Source organism: Panthera leo, chromosome C1, assembly GCF_018350215.1.
Source record: "Panthera leo isolate Ple1 chromosome C1, P.leo_Ple1_pat1.1, whole genome shotgun sequence".
NCBI lineage: Eukaryota > Metazoa > Chordata > Mammalia > Carnivora > Felidae > Panthera > Panthera leo.
In genome coordinates, this window is record NC_056686.1 from 45,643,250 (window position 1) to 45,663,089 (window position 19,840).

The following is a 19,840-nucleotide window of genomic DNA, read 5'->3' on the forward strand; positions in this document are numbered from 1 at the left end:
CAAACAATACCTTTCGCAGTTCTTCAATTTCGACTTCGTAAGTTGCTAAAATAAATACGAAAAAAAATTGTATCAAAGGCAGTGTATTCACCCATTCCGTACAGCACCCAGGATTCAAGCGATTACGCAAGACTGCAGAGTTCAGTTTTCTCAGCCTTCAGAACGCGGATCTGTGTGAGGCTTTGTCTACGCGGTTTGGGAAACTCTTGGGTCACTGATCAGGGCTTTAATCTCTGTGGGGATTTCCAGGATGGAATATAGAGTCAGTGAAAACACTTCAAACAATTTTCAGTGTCCTGTTTTGGTAAACAGATGTGCACCCAAAGCTTAGGAGAGAGCACTGAAATTTCGTGGTAGCCATAAGAAGGGGAACTTGGAAGGGGAGGGAAAAAAGGTACCCCCCCCCAAAAAAAAGCCTAAATCTAACTTCAACAAAATGAACTCCATAGCACAGTTATAAGTGTTTTACTCTATGACTGTTTTGTTTCCTTAGTATCTTTTTTTTTATTGTTTATTTTTTGGGGGGGGGAGGGAAGGGAGGATGGACGGGCACAGGCAGGGTAGGGGCAGAGAGAGAGAGGGAGACACAGAATCTGAAGCAGGCTCCAGTCAGAGCAGAGCCCCATGCAGGGCTCCATCTCACTAACTACGAGATCATGACCCGAGCTGAAGTAGGACACTTAACTGATTGCGCCACCCAGGCACCCTTCCTTAGCACCTCTTGAAAAGAGGAGACTGGCCACCAGCTAAGGTTGGAATTCCTTTCGATTGTTTCTGAGAGTTCTGTGGAACGTATTGAGTGATGGGATCCCAACCTTAATGATTAGCAAACGCCAAGGAGTGGCAAGAATGTGGGTTCAGAGCCCAGTCCTGCCACTTCCCATCTATGGGATTGCAGACAAATTCCTTCATTTTCTTGAGTCTCAGTGTGCTCATTTGAGAAAGGTAGTCAATGGGAAACCTCCTTACACAGTTAATGGGGAGGTTAAAGGAGATGATGTAAGAAATGGAACATACTTAGCAGAGCACCAGACATTGTATAAAAAGTGATGGGTTTTTTTTTTTGATAAATTTGCTTATTTGAATTTTCTTTCTTGAAATGTCATCTATAAAAGTTTTTTCCTTACTGCTAATGAATATATGGGCATAATAGGTAGGGCTCTCCCTGTTTTTCTTTTCTTTCTTGCTGCTAGGGTCCTAAAGATTTTGTTTAAAAAACTGACCAAACAATATGTTGCATTTCTAAGCCATCATTATTGTACACAGGTAGTCCATTGATAAAGGAAATGAAATCCTAGGCTTTCTTTAGGGATTGCCTACCAGTGACTACTGAACAAAGACCCAAGATTCTCTACATATGATTAATACTATGTGCTTCAACGTAACTGTACGCTTTTACTTTTTACTGATTTGTGAATCAAAAGGTATTACACCTTGCTATTGCTTGCTTTAAAACCTTTGTTTAGCCATTAATACATTACAATCATATTTGCTTATGATGTAATTTACTCCATGCCCATTCCAAGTATGGCTTTTCCAATTTTAAAAATGATAATTTCCCTCCCCTAACTTATTATTTTTTGCTTTTCAAAGAATTAATAAATCATCATCTTCTTGCTTCTCGTTGCCACCTGGGGAGAGGGGAGATATTATTATTCTGTCTTAGAGATGGGGAAACCGAGGCTCAGAGGAATCTTACTTGCCAAGGCTAGGACACAAAAGTACACACGGAGTAAATGATGCGTTCATAATCTGACGATGCTCTTTAACACAGTGGAGGTGCCCCAATGATAAGTTTTGCCATCGCAACTTGCTCCTAAGGTAGGAATATAAAGGACAAAGGACCGTACCCCGAGGGGTTAGGAAGGGACTAGGACATAACAGGAAGATGCAGCCCGCAGCATTGGAGCCCTCTGTCTCCACTGAAGATCTTTATCCCAGCTGGGGAAAAAGGAACCTATCAGAAGATGGTCTTTGGCAGCCTCCAACGGCCCGTACCATAAAATGACCACAGCCTTTGGCTTTTTCTCCACGTGCTAACTCTCTGTGTGGCCTTGGAAAACCAGGAGGTGAGAGCACTATTACTAATAATATACAGAAACAAGAAGCAGCAGTGGCTAATAGTTTTTGCACTTACAGATAGCAGGCACTAAGCTAAATGTGTAAATGCGTGATTTCACTTAATTCGTACAGCGATCACCAGTGATACATTTCACTAATGAGGAAGCAGATGCCCAGAGAGTGACATTACTTTCCCAAGGTCATTCAGTTAGCAAATGGCTTTCAAACTTCCTTCCAGCCATGATTCATTCCTTTAAATCGAATATCACCCACAATGATGGGTAGAACTCTTATTAATGTTATCCTCAAGGGTTTCTAGTACTCCTCAGGAAGCACAGTCTGAATGGCTGGTCTAAATGACCTCTGAGGACAATTCTGCAGAGCTTCTAGAAAAGCTTAACCCCTGCTTACCCCAGTTCTATACAAAAGGGCAAAGCCTCAGAAAGGCTTGGAACTATGTGTTAAGCTATGCACCCCAGAGGGGATGGTCTTGTAACATCTTGTTAGATTTAAGTCTAAGTATTTCTCTTCCTTGAGAAATTGTAAATGTTATGAAATTTTCTGATTTTATTGTGCCCATTGCTAGGATATAGAAATAGGATTTTTTAAATGTCCATTTTGTATCCCGTAACCTTATTGAATTCATTTACCAGTTCTAAGAATTTTTTTTTTTTTTTGGGAAATTCCTTGGGATTTTCTACCTAGACAATCCTGTGATCTGCAAATAAAGACAGTTTAATTCTTTGATTTGTATACCATTCATTTCCTTTTCTTGACTTATTGCATTGGCTAGAACTTCTAGCAAATGTTGAATAGGTGCGGTTAAGAGTGGACATCCTTGCCTTGTTGCCAATCTCAGGGGGAAAGTATTCAGCACCTCTCCATTAAGCATCATGTTAGCTGTAGGCTTTTTTGCAAACGCTTTTTTTCAAGTTGAGGAAGTTCCTCTCTATTCCTGTTTTTCTGAGGAAAAAGTTATCATAATGGGTGTTGAATCAGTCAAATGCTTTTTTTGCACAGATTGAGATCATTGTGATTTTTCTTCTTTAGGCTGTCAATAAGGATTTCATTAATTTTTGAATACTGAACCAGCTTTATCCCTGAAATAAACAGCATTTGATTATGGTATAATTCTATTTTATATCTTGCTGAATTCTATTTTCTAATATTTTGCTAAGGATTTTTCTGACTATACTCACAAAAGTTGTTAATCTGCAGTATTATTCTTGTGGTCTCTGTCTAGGTCTGGTATCAGGGTAACATCAGCTTCTTAAAATGAATCAGCAAGTGTTTCCTCCTCTTCCATTTTTCTTGGAAACACTGTGTAGAATTGGTGTTAATTCATTTTTAAACATTTGACAGAATTTTCCAGTGAAAAGTCCCTAGACTTTGAGATAGCCTTTTTTTGGGAATTTAGTTTTTTACTTACCAATTTATTTATTTAAAAATTTTAATTCAAGTATTGTTGACACAGTGTTATAGCTTTTTGGGGGGAGTTTTAAAATTATGGATTCAATGTCCTTAGCAGTCACAGGGCTATTCAAATGATTTATACTAGGTTACTTGAGGTACTGTAAGCTTTTTGTAGAACTGTTCCTTCTTCAAGTTGTCAACTTTAGACGTGTAGAATTGTTCATAATATCCTTATTGCCCTTTTGATGTCTGCAGGGTTTGTTATGGTATCTCTGTTTCATTCTTGATATCGTTCATTTGTGTCTTCTTTCTCTGTTTCTTTGTTACTCTTGCTAGACATTTGTCAATTTTATTGATCTTTTCAAGGAACAAGCTTTTGCTTTCATTGATTTTCTCTACTGCTTTTCTGTTTTCAATTTCATTTATTTCTGTTCTTAATCTTTCTTTTGTTCATTCCCCTTGCTTTAGATTTATTTTTCTCTTTTTCTGTGTTAAGATCTTAGATTTAAAGATTTTCCTATTTTTTAGTGTAAACATTTAGTGCTATTAATTTCTCCTCTGCATTCCTTAGGCTATGTCCCACAGATTTTTATATATTTTCATTTTCATTAAGTTCAATATATATTTTGGTTACCCTTGAAACTTTCTGACCCATGGATTACTTAGGTGTGATTTTGGTTCTAAGTGTTTAGAGAGTTTTCTGTTATCTTTTGGTTACTGATTTCCAGTTTGATTACACTGTGAAAATACACTATGATTTCAAGTTTTCAAAATGTGTTGAGATTTGTTTTATGGCCAGAATATAGTCTATCTTTGTATATGTTTATGGGTGCTTGAAAGTATATGTATTCTGCTCCTGTTGTGCATTCTATAGATATCAGTTAGATCTTGTTGCTTGATGGTGTGGCTGAATTCTTCTGTATCCTTAATGATTTTCTGAGTAGGTGTTCTGTCAATGTGGAGAGAGGGGTGTTAAAGTCTCAAACTATGAGCCTATTTGTCTATTTCTTCTTTTGGTTTCTGCTTCACATATATTACAGCTCTGGAGCTCGGTGAACACACATTTAGGATTGTTCTGTCTTCTTGATGGATTGACCCTTTTCTTATTACATAACATCCTTCTGAATCTCTCATAATTTTCTGTGCTCTGAAGTTTACTTTATCTGTTATTAATATAGCCATACCTACATTCTTGGATTAAATTTACATCTGCCAATCCCTTTCTTTTCATTGGCATATTTAGACAATTTACATTTAATGTAACTAATGCAATCATTGATATGTTAGGGCTTAACTCAGCCTTTTATTTTTTATTTTTTGTTTATTCTGTTTTTTGCTCTTCTGAGATTTCCTGTTTTCTTATGGGTTACTTGAGCATTTTTTTTGAATTATTTTTTATCTGTAGTGTTTTTTAAATTATATGTCACTATATACCTGTTTTAGTGGTTGTTCTATGGATTACACTATATGTACACATAACTTATCACAGTCTACTGGTGTGGACATTTTATCAGTTAATGTGACATATAGAAACCTTACTTCCTTTTACATCCCTTAACCCTTTCCTTATAATGGTCTTACATATTTCTTTTATATACATTTAGAACTACATCAGACAATGTTAACAGTTTTTGCTTCAACCAGCAAACATAATTTAGAAAATTCAAAAGAAGAAAAGTGTGTCACATTTACTCACATTTGTATTCTTTTCCATTGTTTTTTCTCCTGAACTGATGGTCCAAGATCCTTCCTTTTATCATTTCTTTTCTGTTTAGAAAGCTTCCTTTAGCCATTCTTTCAGGATAGGTCTGCTCTAACAAATTTTCTTAGTTTTCCTTCATTTGAGAATGTCTTGATTTCCCCTTCAATCTTCAAGGATATTTTCACTGGTAATAGGATTCTGGATTGATAGTTCTTTTCTTCTGGCACTTGAAAAATGTTGTGCCACTTCCTTCTAGCTTTCAAGGTTTCTGAGGAGAAATTCAGTCATTCAAATTGTTTTCCACCTATAGGTAATATATCATTTCTTTGCTACTTTCAAGAGGTTTACTTTTTATTTTTAGAAGTTTGATTATGTTTTTGTGTCGATTAGGTTTATCTTCTTTGGGGTTTTCTTGGCTTCTTCAATCTTTTATGCCTTTTACCAAATTTGGGAAGTTTTCACTTATCATTTCTTCAAGTACTTCTTCAGTAGCATCCTTTCCCCAATCTTTCCAGTACTACAATTTAAGTCATAGTCCCACAGGTCCTTGAATCTCTGTTCATCACCCCTCCCCCAATCGCTTTTCTCCATGCTGTTCAGATTGCATACTTTCTATCATTTCTTTCAAGTTCATGGATTCTTCTATTCTCCTCATTCTGCTGCTGAGCCCATCCAGTAAGCTTTTTATTTTTTTATTGTATTCTTCACTTCTAACATTTCTGTTTCTTTTTTTTTTTTTTACATCTTCCATTTCTTTGTAGAGACATTCCATTTCTTCCAAAAATAAAATAAAACTATTTTTTGTGTGTGTTTCAGTCATGTTCATAATTACTGAAGCATTTTTTAAATGTTTTTTATCTTGAGAGAGAGAGAAAGGGGGGGGGGCAGAGGAAGAGGGGGAGAGAGAGAGAATCCCAAGCAGGCTCCACGCTATCAGCACCGAGCCTGGAGTGGGGCTTGATCCCACAAACCATGAGATCATGACCCAAGCCAAAATCAGGACTGGGTCACTCAACAGACTGAGCCAGCCAGGTGCCCCAACACTGAACTATTTTTGTAACAACTGCTTTAAAGTCTCTGTCAGAATACTCTACTACTTCAGTCATCTCAATGTTGGCATCTACTGATAACCTCTTTTCATTCAAGTTTACACTCTCCTGGCTCTTGGTATGATGTGAGTACTTTTCTATTGACACCATGGGCATTTTAAGTATTATGTTAGGAGACTCTGGGTATTATTGGAAGCTTCTATTTTAGTTGGTTTTTCCTGGTGGCAGAAATGGGGGTGACTCTTTTCTGTCAGCTGAGGGAACACATCTAGGTTCCCCACTTCCTGGCCTCCTGATAACGCAGATGAGGGAAAGGTTCTTCACGACTGCTGGGCAGGACTGGGCACTCCAGTTCCGCACTCAGCTTCTGCTGATAAGGCTGGGAGTGGTAGGAGTGCTTGCTATTATTCCCCATTTGGCATCCTTACTGCTGGGTAGTTGTCCAAGTCCTGACTCTCCACTAGGTTTTCTCTAACACCATCCCAAGAGGGAAAAGAAAGGGCACCTTGTTATTGCTTGATGGGCGGGAGACTGGAATACAAGCTCCCCATGTGGTCTTCACGGACGTCCACTGTAGGTGAAGTGTTTTTTACTCCTGGCAGGGATGGAAGTCCCAGCTTCTGACCTTTCTCTGATACCACCTCAGCAGAGCTGTTGGGATGTGTATTGCAGCCTCATGAGGGTGTCTTAGGCTCCCCATTCAGCATTGGCTGGTAGGATGGAGCCACAGTTTTTTCTGTGACGTTTGGTGGGAGAGGAACAGTTATTGTCTTGAGGCGTTCTGTTTTTTCCTAGGTTGCCCCTTTTCTGGTCCTTTGGCTACACAGAACAGGCTTTTGCTGGACCTCTTTCTGTTTGTGCTCACTGGTGTTTCCGGACTGCCAACTTCTTCACCTCCAACTCTGAGATAAATGAGGCAAGAAGAAAACACAAGGAACTCACCACCTACTCGTCCTTGGGTCTTCAGTCTCCAGTGGGTCTACCTTCTTGTTTCTATCTTCAGAGTCTTCCAGTTTTCTTATGGTTGTTTTACATATACTGTCTGACTGTTCTAGCTGTACTTAGCAGGGGGAATAGGGAAAAGTATATATGCTCCATCTTTCCAGAAGCACAATTCCACTTGACCTCAAATGTCTTGTTTTACCCAAGTCTCAGAAAAACTCCACGAAGGAAATATTATGCCCATTTTACAGGTGAAGACACTGAGGTTCAAATATCATTAAGCGGTATAAAGATAACGGAAAATAAATGGGGGAAGAGTCAAATGAGTAAGTACAAGTGGAGGTAAAAGAGCTCATCTCCTCCTCCCCTCCCCTCTTCCTTCCCCGCCCCCCCCCCCCATAGGGTAACTTCACCTTGGTTGGCTCTTTAAAGACAAACAAGGAAAGGGGTGGGGACATGTAACAAGATCCTTTTGACCCCGGGCTATAGTTCCTCAGCTTCTTCAGCCCTGGTTTGTCTATTCCTACCTCCCAGCAGGATATTCTCTCTGGCAAGGGACACCCTCACCACCCTCACCTGTCTCCCACCTTCCTCCCTTTCTGCTATCCTATGCTCTGTTACTCTCCATTGAATCAGTGACTTATTTTCTGAGCCCTTTCTCTTTCAGTCATAAACACCTGCCTCTTTGGGAAGTACACAAAGAACCCTCAGGGAAAGACTGTATAGAGGCTTGAGTTAGTGGTTCCTTCTGTGGGTACCTCAGGTGATGTCCCCTGGCAGGTTCACCTTGAACATGTGTGGCCTGAGGAGATCAAATGCAGGCCTCCAGCTTCTCATTTTCAATATGCACCTTCACCCTTCATGACAAGGGGCCTTGCACATGTCCAAACCACACCTATACCACCCCCCATGAGCTGCTCTCTCTGCAGCCCAGTCTGTCCTGGGACTTAGGGACGAGACCCAAGCAGGACCTCGGACAGCTACTTGGGAGGGGGGCATTCTGAAGGTCTTATGTATCCAGAGACAGAACATATAGGCTCTGACTGCCGCATCTAAATGGCCCTGTGAGCCCTTGTAGAAAGGCGTGCAGTTGGAATTTAGTCCAAATGGAGCCCGCGGCCTTTCTATTCAAAGCATGGTTTGTAGACCAGCGGCATCAGCACCACCAGGGAACTTGTTAGAAATGAAGACTTTCAGGTCCAACCCCAGAGGTACCAAACCAGATTATGTTAAGCAAGATCCTCAGGTGATTCACATTTTAAATGTTAGAATTTGAGAAGCCATACTCTGATGTTGGTGCCCAGACACTGCAAGAATGGAACAATCCTGCCTTATGGAGGCGAGAGGGGAAAGGAGTTGCTTTTCTTGAGGCTAGTATTTTACAAGCCATATGGAAGAGTCGAACCTTTGCCCAGTCGAAGAGTCAGAAAGAGGTTCTTCAACCCTTTATTTCCTGGGGGAGGGAAGCGAAATTTCAATGGGATCCCAACTCCTGCTCCACAAACCTCTTCTGTCTGTATCCTCAGGCAAATGACTTCTCCCAGAGCCTTGGGTCTTTTCTCCATACAATAAAGAAGCTGAATCAGATGATCTCTCTTTAACCCTCTCTCCAGGGAAGCAAAAACATTCTTGAATGAGAAGCGGAAAAACAGTGCGAAGAGCAGGCATCTTAGAGGCAGTCTGAGCCTGTTTCACAGTAGAGTTCTACCATATATTCCTTGTGTGACCCTGTACAACTCAATATCTCTAGTACTCAGTTTCCGGTCTCAAAAAGTGGGCAAATAAAACTGCTGTATCAGCAAGGATGCACACAGAGAGCCCAGAGAACACACAGAACCACAGAACTGTGGCCCACAGTATAGGTTCAGTAATATTAGTGTTCATTCTGACACAAATATTTGTGCCTTTTATAGAGAATCGGCTGATCCTATAGGCAGAACAAAGACACAGAAACTTGTAGAAATGTTATGAGTTCCTGCTTGTTCATTTTCTTACCTGACAGGGTCTCTTTCTTCCTAGAGAGGTCTGAGCTTTGTCGGCAACACCAGAGGCTGGAAGACTTAGCTCTGAACCAGTGGTCAGATCCATTAAATGAATTCTCTGCTGCTATTCAGACTAAACACAGGGACCTAATTCTCATAGTCTGTTATCTCGCTCTCCACACACAGAGTTACCAGGGGAGTTCAAGAAATACACCAGAAGAAGAGAGAGGAAGTTTCTATAAGAGGGGGAAGGAAGAAAAATGAATTGCCCTATCTTGATTTTCCCTCCCACATATCTATAGAAGGCAAGGCATCTGAGTAGATTGGTGAAGGAGAGAATAGAAAGGGTAGAGAGAAGGCAGCACTAGGAGTTGTGAGATAGCAGTGATGCCCAAATGGATTTATTTTTAAGAGACCAGACAAGGGGTGGGGGGGGCGGGTAGGAAATGAGGTGGTAGACCAGCATGGCTGTGAATTTTTAAACTCATAGTTAGCTAGAGGGAAAATACCACTTTTGCTGCATTTTCATTCCACACAGGGTTACAATATTAATTGGCTTAGCAGACTTACCATCAGCAATTTCTTTTGCGGTGCACAGGTTAATGGAGTTGCCAGAGTGTTTCAGATATGAAATTGTTGCCTCATAATTATGTGGTTCTTCAAATTCAGCACTGAGAAGCATGGAGGAAACAAAAAGGTTACTTAAAATAAAACATTGCTTTAAACATTTTAAAACTTTTTCTATTTTTTTTCTTCATTAGAGAAGTAATATGCCTGACAAATACGGTGATTTAAACAGATATGGAAGGCACACCACCCCTACTCTCAACCTACAGGAATTCTGAAAAAACGTAACAATACAGAGAATTATATGAAGAACACATAACTCATCTAGACATCAATAAAGTCTCCAGGGGCCAGATATAGAGAAAGAAAGTCACAACTAAAGATGTATCATATGCAAAGAGAATTAGATGCAAAGGGAAACTGAGACCGATAAGGAAAGATCTTAATGACTGGGTGGCCGAGGATTTTCTTTCTGAGTCAGAAGTTAAGTCTCAGACACAGGCTTCCACTAACGGGATGTTAGATCCAAGCTATCAGCATAAAGTTCACAGTCACAAAATGCCATTTCATCTGTAAAACAAATTGTAAAAAATATGTGTGCCGGTTCCCAGGGAACAGCAGGGAAGCTTGGTATCTGGCTCTGATCACAGGAGCTAAGAAACCGAAAACTTGAAACTGAAAACCTGAAAACTTAGCACAAAGTACAAGTGGGGTTCTAAATGCATGGTGTGTATTTCAGAGAGACACAGAGACAAAATAGTGCTCGAAATCCAACCCTCTCTTGTAAGGCAAATCTGAAATCGTTCTGTAAAGATGTTTCCACAACCCAAGGCACCTATGGTCTCCAAAGGAAATAATTCCCACATAAAACAAGCTTAGAGTATAAAAAAAAAAAAATGCAAACCACACAAAGAGATGAGGTACCACAGTCAGATATAATAGAACGACAGAAATAACAGAATGACATGCGAGTGATTTAAAAATAAGTGTTTTAAATGTTCAAAGGAATGAAAGCCATTAGGCAAAAACAAAAGAGAACAAAAAAACAAAGATAAAAACAAAAAACAAGAGTGTGGAAAAAAAACCACGTAGATTTAGGGACAGGAGACAGGAGTTATATAAATCATAAATACAGTTGTTGAAATAAATAATGTAGATGTTGAAAAGTAGACCAGACACAGCAGAAGAGAGAACCGGAGAATGAGTTAGATCTAAGGAAGTCCTTCAGAATATAGCACTGAGAGATGAAGAGATGGAAAATATTAAGAGAAGTTAACAGTGGGGAAGACAGAATGAGAAGGTTCAAAATATAAAGACTAGGAATTCTGAAAAGGAAAAAGAAAAAGGATGGAGAAAAGGAATCAGTATTCCCATGATAATAGCTAAGACTTCTAAAATTAATAATGGACACAAATCCTTCTATTGAAACAGCTTCAACAATAAGAAATAACGATAAATCCACACTTAGACAGTTTGTAATAAGTTAGCGTAAGTCAAAGAAAAAAAGAAAAATGTAAAATCTGGGTGAGAGAAAATATAGATTACCAAGGAGCAGCAGACTTATGATGGACTTCTTTCTAGCAACAGTAAGTGGTGGAGACTGTGGATAATAAGTATCCTGAGGAAAGATATCAGTATCAAATTATCTTCTAGCTAAGTTGTCATTAAAAGTGAGGGAGTAACAAAGATCTTTTCAGAATACCAGTGCACACGTTTACTGCTCGTAGATCCTTGCTGAAATACATCAAAACATTCAAAGAAACTGAACTAGTAATGAAGTAGGATATAGGAAACAATGGTGGGGGAGTATTTAGAAAAGATGGCAGAGTAGGATTATCCTTAGCTCACCTTGTCCCACAGACACAGTGATATAACAACTACATCTATGGAACTAACTCTGAAAATGATCTCAAGACTGGAAGAACACACCTTCCATGGTTAATTGTACAGAAACCACATGGAAAACGATAAGGGGGTAGAGACATAGTTGGGAAGAAAATTCCAAGCAAAACTAACCAAAAATGAGAGAGACACCACAAGCACAGACAAGTAGGATCAGACCTGACCCCAGGCACTAGGGGTCTGCATTGGAAGAAAAGTTCTCCTAAACATCTGGCTTTGAAAACCAATGGGGCTTAATTAACCACAGGAGCTTTTAAAACCAGCAGACTTAACTGTGGGAAAACAAGGCAGTAAAAGGAAACTGAGTCCTCTCAAAGAGCCAGCACACTCAATAACTTGGCTGAGACACAACACAAAAGCAGCAGTATGAAAGGTGTCTGGGGTGTACATTAAGTTTTATTTACTAATCTCAGAACATGTGCTGTCAGGGCAGGAATCTTCAGGAGATTTCTCCAGGAACAAAAGCAGTGGTGGGCACCACTTCTCTTCCCCCAAACACTCCAGATGGCCAGATACTTGCGGGAACCAGCTCTAAAACTCTCCAACTTGCTAGCAACACGTGCCCCACACCTCCGTGTTCACCTGCAGACACCCCCCCCCCCCACCCAGCCCACCCACTTCAGCAGGTGTCTCTTCAAAACAGCTCCTGCCTGGCCATACCCTGCATGTGGCCCCAGCAGAACCAGTATCACTCCAAAGTGACTCCTGCCCTAGGGAGAAGGGGAGATTATCTTAAACACTAGCACACCCATAGTTCAAGCACTGGCTGTTGAGGAAGTGGGCCCTGCTTTTGGGTGAGCCTACAACTGTGGCAGAGAGGCTAATTGCAGACATCTAGTCTGAAGGCTGACCTTGCCCACCTAGAAGCTCCCGCCCCCGGCCTCAGACAGGCCTCACAATAGCTCAGGACCAACACTGCCCAGTGTGCTCACAACAGAGAAAACGGGTCATTGAAGCCAGCTGGTCTGAAGGCAATCACAATGCAGACACAGAAGTAAGGTGCACACAGTAAGCCCACAAAGGAGACATCCCTGGAGTGCCTGGTTCTGGTAATTAGGAGGAATTGTGCTATAGGACACAATAGGACCTCTTCTATACAAGGCCATTACTTTTAAGACCAGGAAAGGTAGCTGACCTCCCTAATGCAGAGAAACAAACACAGAGAGTTAGACAAAATGAAGAGACAGAGGACTATGTCCCAAATAAAAGAATAGAACAAAATTACAGCAAAAGAGCTAAATGAAACTGAAATAAACAATATGTCTGATAAAGAATTCAAAGTAATGGTCATAAAGACACTCACTAGACTTAAGAGAGGATAATCTCAATGAGAAGTTCAACAAAGAGAGAATAAATATTAAAAAAGAATCAGTCAGAGATGAAGAATTCAATAACTAAAAAAAAAAAAAAATACAAAAGAGGGAATCAACAGATTAGAAGATGCAGAAGAACAGATCAGCCATCTGGAAGGCAGAGCGATAGAAAGTACCCAAGCTGAACAGCAAAAAGTAAACAAATAGTGAAATAAAGGTTAAGGGAATTCAGGGACATAATCTAACACAGTAACATTCACATTATAGGGATCCTAGGAGAAGAGAGAGAAAAGGAGGCAGAAAACTTATTTGAAGAAATTATAGCTGAAAACTTCCTGAATCTGGAGAAGGAAACAGAAATCCAGATCCAGAAGGCAAAGAGAACCTCTAGTGAAATTAACCCAAGGAGGTTCACACCAAGATACATAATTAAAGTGGCAAAACATACTGATAAAAAGAAAGAATTTTAAGGGCAGCAAGAGAAAAGAGTTACATACAAGAAAAACCCCAAATGGCTATCTGCTGATTTTCTAGCAGAAATTTTGCAGGTCAAAGGGAATGGCATGATATATCAAAGTATTGAGAAAACAACCTGCAACCAAGAACAGTTTACTTAGAAAGACTACTATTCAGAATAGAAAAAAGAAAGTATTTCTCAAACAAAAGTTAAAGGGAGTCCATCACCACTAAACCAGATTTATATCAAGTACTAAAGGGATTATTTTGAGTGCAAAGAAAAGGCCAAAACTAGAAGAAAATCATTAAAGAAAAAATTTCACAGGTAAAAGCCAACATTCAGTAAAGATAGATTAATCACTGATGAAGCTAATATGGAGGTTAAAACGCAAAAGTAGTAAAATCACTTATATCTACAAATATCAGTTGAGAAATACACAAAATAAAAAGCTGTAAAGTAAGATATCAAAAAACATGTAGAGGGAAGTAAAAATTTACTGCTTTTAGAACGTGTTCAAACTTAAGTGACCATCAAATTAAAAAGACTGCTATACACATAAGATGTTACATATGAACCTAATGGGAACCACAAATAAAAAACCTCTAGTAAAGACAAAAAAATAAAAAGAAAGGAAGACAAGTGTAATACTAAAGGAGACATCAAACCACAAGGGAAAAGAGCAAGAGAAGAAAAAAGGAACCAAGAATTACACAAAATCATACAGAAAGTAATTAACAAAATGACAGTAAGTAAATACCTATCGACTTTAAATAGACTAAATGCTCCAATCAAAAGACACAGGCTGACTGAATGGATATAGAAACAAATCCACATACATCCACATCCAAATCCACAACAATTCATATACATGCTGCCTATAAAAGACCCACTTCAGACCTAAAGATACACACAGACTGAAAGTGAAAGTTGGGAAAAACATATACTATTTAAATGAAAGTAAACAAAACAAAATTCAGGGCAGCTATCACTTTTATCAGACAAAACAGACCTTAAAACCAAGACTGTAGCAAAAGACAAAGAAGGGCACCACATAATGGTAAAGGGATCGATCAACCCAACAAGAAGATATAAAAATTCGAAGTATCTATGCACCCAACATTGGAGCCACTAAATGAATAAAGCAAATATTAACAGACTTAAAGGTAGGAATTGACAGTAATACAGTAATATAGGGGACTTTATTACCCACTCGCATCAATGGATAGATCATCCAGACAGAAGAAGAACGAGGAAACAGTAGGTTTGAAGCACACATCCGACCAGATGGACCTAAAAGATGCATACAGACCATTCCTTCCCAAACAGCAGAATACACATTTTCTTCAAGTGCATGTGCAAAATTCCCCATCAGTTAAGGCCACAAAAGAAGTCTCAGTAAACTTAAGCAAGCTGAAATTATACCAAGGATCTTTTCCAACCACAACAATATGAAACTAGAAATCAGTTACAAGAAAAAATGTGGGAGGAACACAACTACGTGGAGGCTATACAACATGCTACTAGACAACGAATGAGTCAAACAAGACATCAAGGACAAAGTAAATACACGGAGACAAATAAAAATAAGACACCACAGTACAAAATCTTTGGGACGCAGCAGTACAGACCTACCTCAAGAAACAAGAAAAATCTCAAATAAACAACCTAACTTTATACCCAAAAGAGCTAGGAAAAAAAAAAAAAAAAACAAAGCACAAAGCTAGTAGAAGGAAGGAAATAATAAAGATGAGAGCAGAAATGAACAAAATTGAGATGAAAAAATTAGAAAAGATCAATGAAACCAGGAGTCAGTTCTTCAAAATGATGAACAAAATTGATAAACCATGAGCCAAATTCATCAAAAAAACAAGAGAGAGGACTTAAATAAATACAAGTAGAAGTGGAGGAAAAAGAACTGAAAATACTGAAATACAAAGGATTATAATATTATGAACAATTATATGCCAAAAAAACTGGACAACCCAGAAGAAATGGACAAATTCCTATAGATATACCATCTTCCAATACTAAATCAGGAAGAAACACAAAATTTGTATAGATTGATTGCTAGTAATCAGTAATCTAATCAGTTAAAAAAAAAAAAAAAACTCCCAACAAGCAAAACTCCAAGATCAAATAGTTTCAGAGTGAATTCTACCAAACACTTAGAATTAATATCTATTCTTCTTTGGGGGTGCCTGGGTGGCTCAGTGGTTGAGTGTCCGACTTCGGCTCAGGTCATGATCTCACAGTTTGTGAGTTTGAGCCCCATGATGGGCTCTGTGCTGACAGCTCAGAGCCTGGAGCCTGCTTCTGATTCTGTGTCTCCCTCTCTCTCTGCTCCTCCCCTGCTCACACGCTCTCAAAAATAAATAAAGATTAAGAATTAATATCTTTTCTTCTCAAATTGTTCCAAAAAATAGAAGAGGAAGTGAAACTTCCAAGTTATTTCTATGAGGTCAGCATGACCCTGATACCAAAACAAAACAAAGACACTATTAAAAAAAGGAAACTACAGGCCAATATTCTTGATAAACATAGATGCCAAAATCTCTAACAAAATACTAGCAAACCAAATTCAACAATACATTTAAAAAGTCAAGATCAGGGGCTCCTGGGTGGTTTGGTCGGTGGGGCGTCCAACTTTGGCTGAGGTCGTGATCTCACAGTCTGAGTTTGAGCCCTGCTTTGGGCTCTGTGCTGACAACTTGGAGCCTGGAGCCTGCTTCAGATTCTATGCCTCCCTCTCTCTCTGCCCCTCCCCCAAGCTCACGCTCTGTCTCCCTCTCTCTCAAAAAATAAACAAACATTTTTTTTAAAAAAATAAAAATCATATAGGATTTGTTCCAGGGATGAAAGTGTGGTTCCAGATTTGCAAATCAATCAGTGTGATAGATCACCTTAATAAGAGAAAGGATAAAAACCTTATGATCATTTCAATAGATGCAAAAAAAAGACACTTGAAAAAAATATATCTATTTATGATACAAAAGTTCAACAAAGTGGGTTTAGAGGAAATACACCCGAACATATAAAAGTCACATAAGAAAAATTCACAGTTAACATTATACTCAAAGGTGAAAAGCTGTAAAAGCAGACAGGTAAAAGAAATAAAAGGCAATCCAAATTGGTAAGTAAGAAGTAAAAATGTGACTATTTTCAGATGACAAGATACCACATACAGAAAACCCTAAATACTCCACCAAAAAACTATTCAAACTGACAAATGATTCAAGAAAGCTACAAGATACAAAATTAGTATACAGATATCTGTTGCATTTCTATACACTAACAGTGAAGTAGCAGAAAGAGAATTAACAATTGCATTTACAATTACACCCAAAAGAATAAAATACCTAGGAATAAACTCAACCAAGGAGGTGAACTTGTACTCTGAAAACTATTAAAACACTGGTGAAAGAGACTGAAAGCTACATCAATAGATATACCATGTTCACGAACTGGCAGAATATTGTTAAAATGTCTGTAATACCCAAGGCAATCTACAGATTCCATGCAATCCCTAACAAAATACCAACAGCATTTTTCATGGAACTAGAACAAATAATACTATGTATATTAGTGTATGCATGTCAAATATTTATTGTATGTAAAATATACAAATTATAAAATTTGCATGGAATAACCAAAGACCTCGAATAGCTAAAGCAATCTTGAGAAAAAAAAGATCCAAGTTGGAGGGATCACAATCCCCAATTTCAAGATATACTACCAACTTTATAAGCAAAACAATATGGTACTGGCACAAAAATAGACACATAGATCAATAGAACAGGATAGAAAGCCCATAAATAAACTCATGCTTATATGGTAAGTTAATTTATGACAAAGGAGGCAAGACTATAAAATGGGGAAGAGACAATCTATTTAACAAATGGTGCTAGGAAAACTGGACAGTTACATACAAAATAATGAAACTGGACAATGGTCTCAAGACATACACAAAAATAAACTCAAATGGATTAAAGACCTAAATATGAGACCTGAAACCATAAAACTCTTAGAAGAAAACATGACAGTAATACCTTTGATATTGGCCTTAGCAACATATTTATGGGTATGTATCCTTGGGCAAGAGAAACAAAAGCAAAAATAAACCATTGGTACTGCATCAGAATAAAATGCTTTCACACAACAAAGGAAACCATCAACAAAACAAAAGGCAATCTACTGACTGGGAAAAGATACTTGCAAATGATATATCTGATAAAGAGCTAATACCCAAAATTATGTACAAAGCTTACACACCTCAACACTGAAAACGCAAATAATCTAATTAAAAATGAGCAGAGGACCTGAAAAGATATTTTTCCAAAGAAGACAGACATATGGCCAACAGACACATGAAAAGATGCTCAACATCACTAACCTTCAGGGAAATGCAAGTTAAAACCACAATGAGATATTACTTTACACATGTCAGAACGGCTAGAGCCAAAAATGCAAGAAGAAATGAGTGTTTGCAAGGATGTAGAGAAAAAGGAACCCTTATGCACTATTGGTGGAAATGTAAATTGGTACGACTATGGAAAACAGTATAGAAGTCCCTCAAAAAATTAAAAAAAGAATTACCATTCAATCAAATAATTCTTCTACTAGGTACTTACTCAAGGAAAATGAAAACACTAATTTGAAAAGGTATATGCACCCTATATTTATTGCAGCACGATTAACAATAACCAAGGTATGGAAGTAACCCAAGTGTCCATCGATAGATGAATGGATAAAGAAGATGTGATATATATACACAATGGAATATTACTTATCCATAAAAAGGAATGCAACCTTGCCATTTGTGACAACATGGATGGACCCAGAAGGTAAAATGCTGAACGAAGTAAGTCTAAGGCAAAGATAAAGTCCATATAATATCACTTACATGTGGAATCTAAAAAACAAATCTACAAATAAATGTACAAACAGAAAATAGATTCTTAAATATAAAGAAGAAACTTGTTCTCCAGAGGGGAGGTTGGTGGTGGGGGGAATGGGTAAATAGGTAAAGGGGATTAAGAGGTACAAACTTCCAGTTATAAATAAATAAGTCACAGAGATGACAAGTACAGCACTGGGAAAATAGTAATATGGTAACAACACTGTATGGTGACAGATGGTGACTACACTTACTGTGATGAGTACTGAGTAATGTATAGAATTGTTGAATCACTATGTTGTGTATCTGAAACTGGTAAGACACTGTATGTTAATTATATTTCAATTTTAAAAAGAAACGGTGATCAAATAAATTAATAAAGCTATTGGTAAATCTAAATACAAATAGAATGTAAAAGTAACTAGTTTGTAGAAATTTAAGGTAATATGGAATTAAAAAATATTAAATAATAATATCAAAGAGAGTGGGTGAGGGCTATGAGAATCATCCTCACATCTTTGTACCCTTTAGGAGCAAAAGAGAGGTTTTGATTAATCAGATATCAAGATTTAACTATAACTACTTCTTATCTGCTAGAAGGAGACTATGCAAGGAGAAAACTTAAATATTAAAGAAGGCAGAAAAGGAAAAAACATACACGTAAAAAATGTCATACTATATTTAAAACGTAAAACATGAGGAAAAGTCCAAATAGATCAAGAATCACAATAGAGATAAATTAATTTACTTAAATAAAAAAGTATCTAGATGTTATAAAAATCTAGCTAATGCTGCCAAAGCACCAGGCAAGCCAAAGTTCCTATATAAACAAATGGAATAAAGAGATGCAAACCAAATACCAACCAAAAGAAAGCTTAGGTAGGTTTATTAATATTAGACCATACTTTAGCATGACTGATCAAGAAAATAAGAGAAGGTACACACATGTGCGCACACACACAGACACCCTGGATAAGACAGACAACCAATCTAGAGATCATTTTAGGTTTTCAGAAACCTAAGAAAATGTTATCCTAAGCTCACTAATAAATTTGGAAACACAGAAAATTGGCAGACTTTTAAATATAAAATTACCACAGCGACTGAAGAAGTACAAAGGCTGACAGGCCAATAAAACATCAATGAGCTTGAACCAAAAGTATATACACTCACTCTCTCTCTTATTTACCTTCACACTCAATCCACTCCTCTCTTTTTCCTCCACCAAATAGTTTCATGGGCAAGTTTGAATGAATAGTTTCAGAGAATAGAAAAAGAGAAAAGTGGGGGCGCCTGGGTGGCTCAGTTGATTAGGCGACTGACTTCAGCTCAGGTCATGATCTGGCAGTTTGTGGGTTTGGTCCTGCGTTGGGCTCTGTGCTGACAGTTCAGAGCCTGGAGCTTGCTTCCGATTCTGTGTCTCCCCTTCACTCTACCCGTCCCCTGCTCGCACTCTGTGTCTGTCTCTCAATAATAAATAAACGTTACAAATTTTTTTTTAAGAGAAAGAGAAAAGTTACCCTACTCATTTGAAGAGGGAGCTATGATTTTGATATGA

General features: G+C 38.2%; 1 protein-coding gene across 6 annotated transcripts in view; it reads right to left on the reverse strand.

Moving 5' to 3' along the window:
* FYB2 (FYN binding protein 2) overlaps window positions 1-19,840 on the reverse strand; it is a 130,445-nt gene that overhangs the window by 48,198 nt on the left and 62,407 nt on the right. For all 6 annotated transcript variants that reach the window (XR_006205977.1, XR_006205976.1, XM_042951744.1 and 3 more), the window contains exons 5-6: window positions 9,720-9,820; window positions 11-45 (exon numbers count right to left, since the gene is read on the reverse strand). Coding sequence is in view for 4 of the 6 variants with exons in the window: in XM_042951744.1 (XP_042807678.1) it covers window positions 11-45; window positions 9,720-9,820 (136 nt within the window). In the remaining 2 variants the exon portion in view is untranslated. The remainder of the gene's footprint in view (window positions 1-10; window positions 46-9,719; window positions 9,821-19,840) is intronic.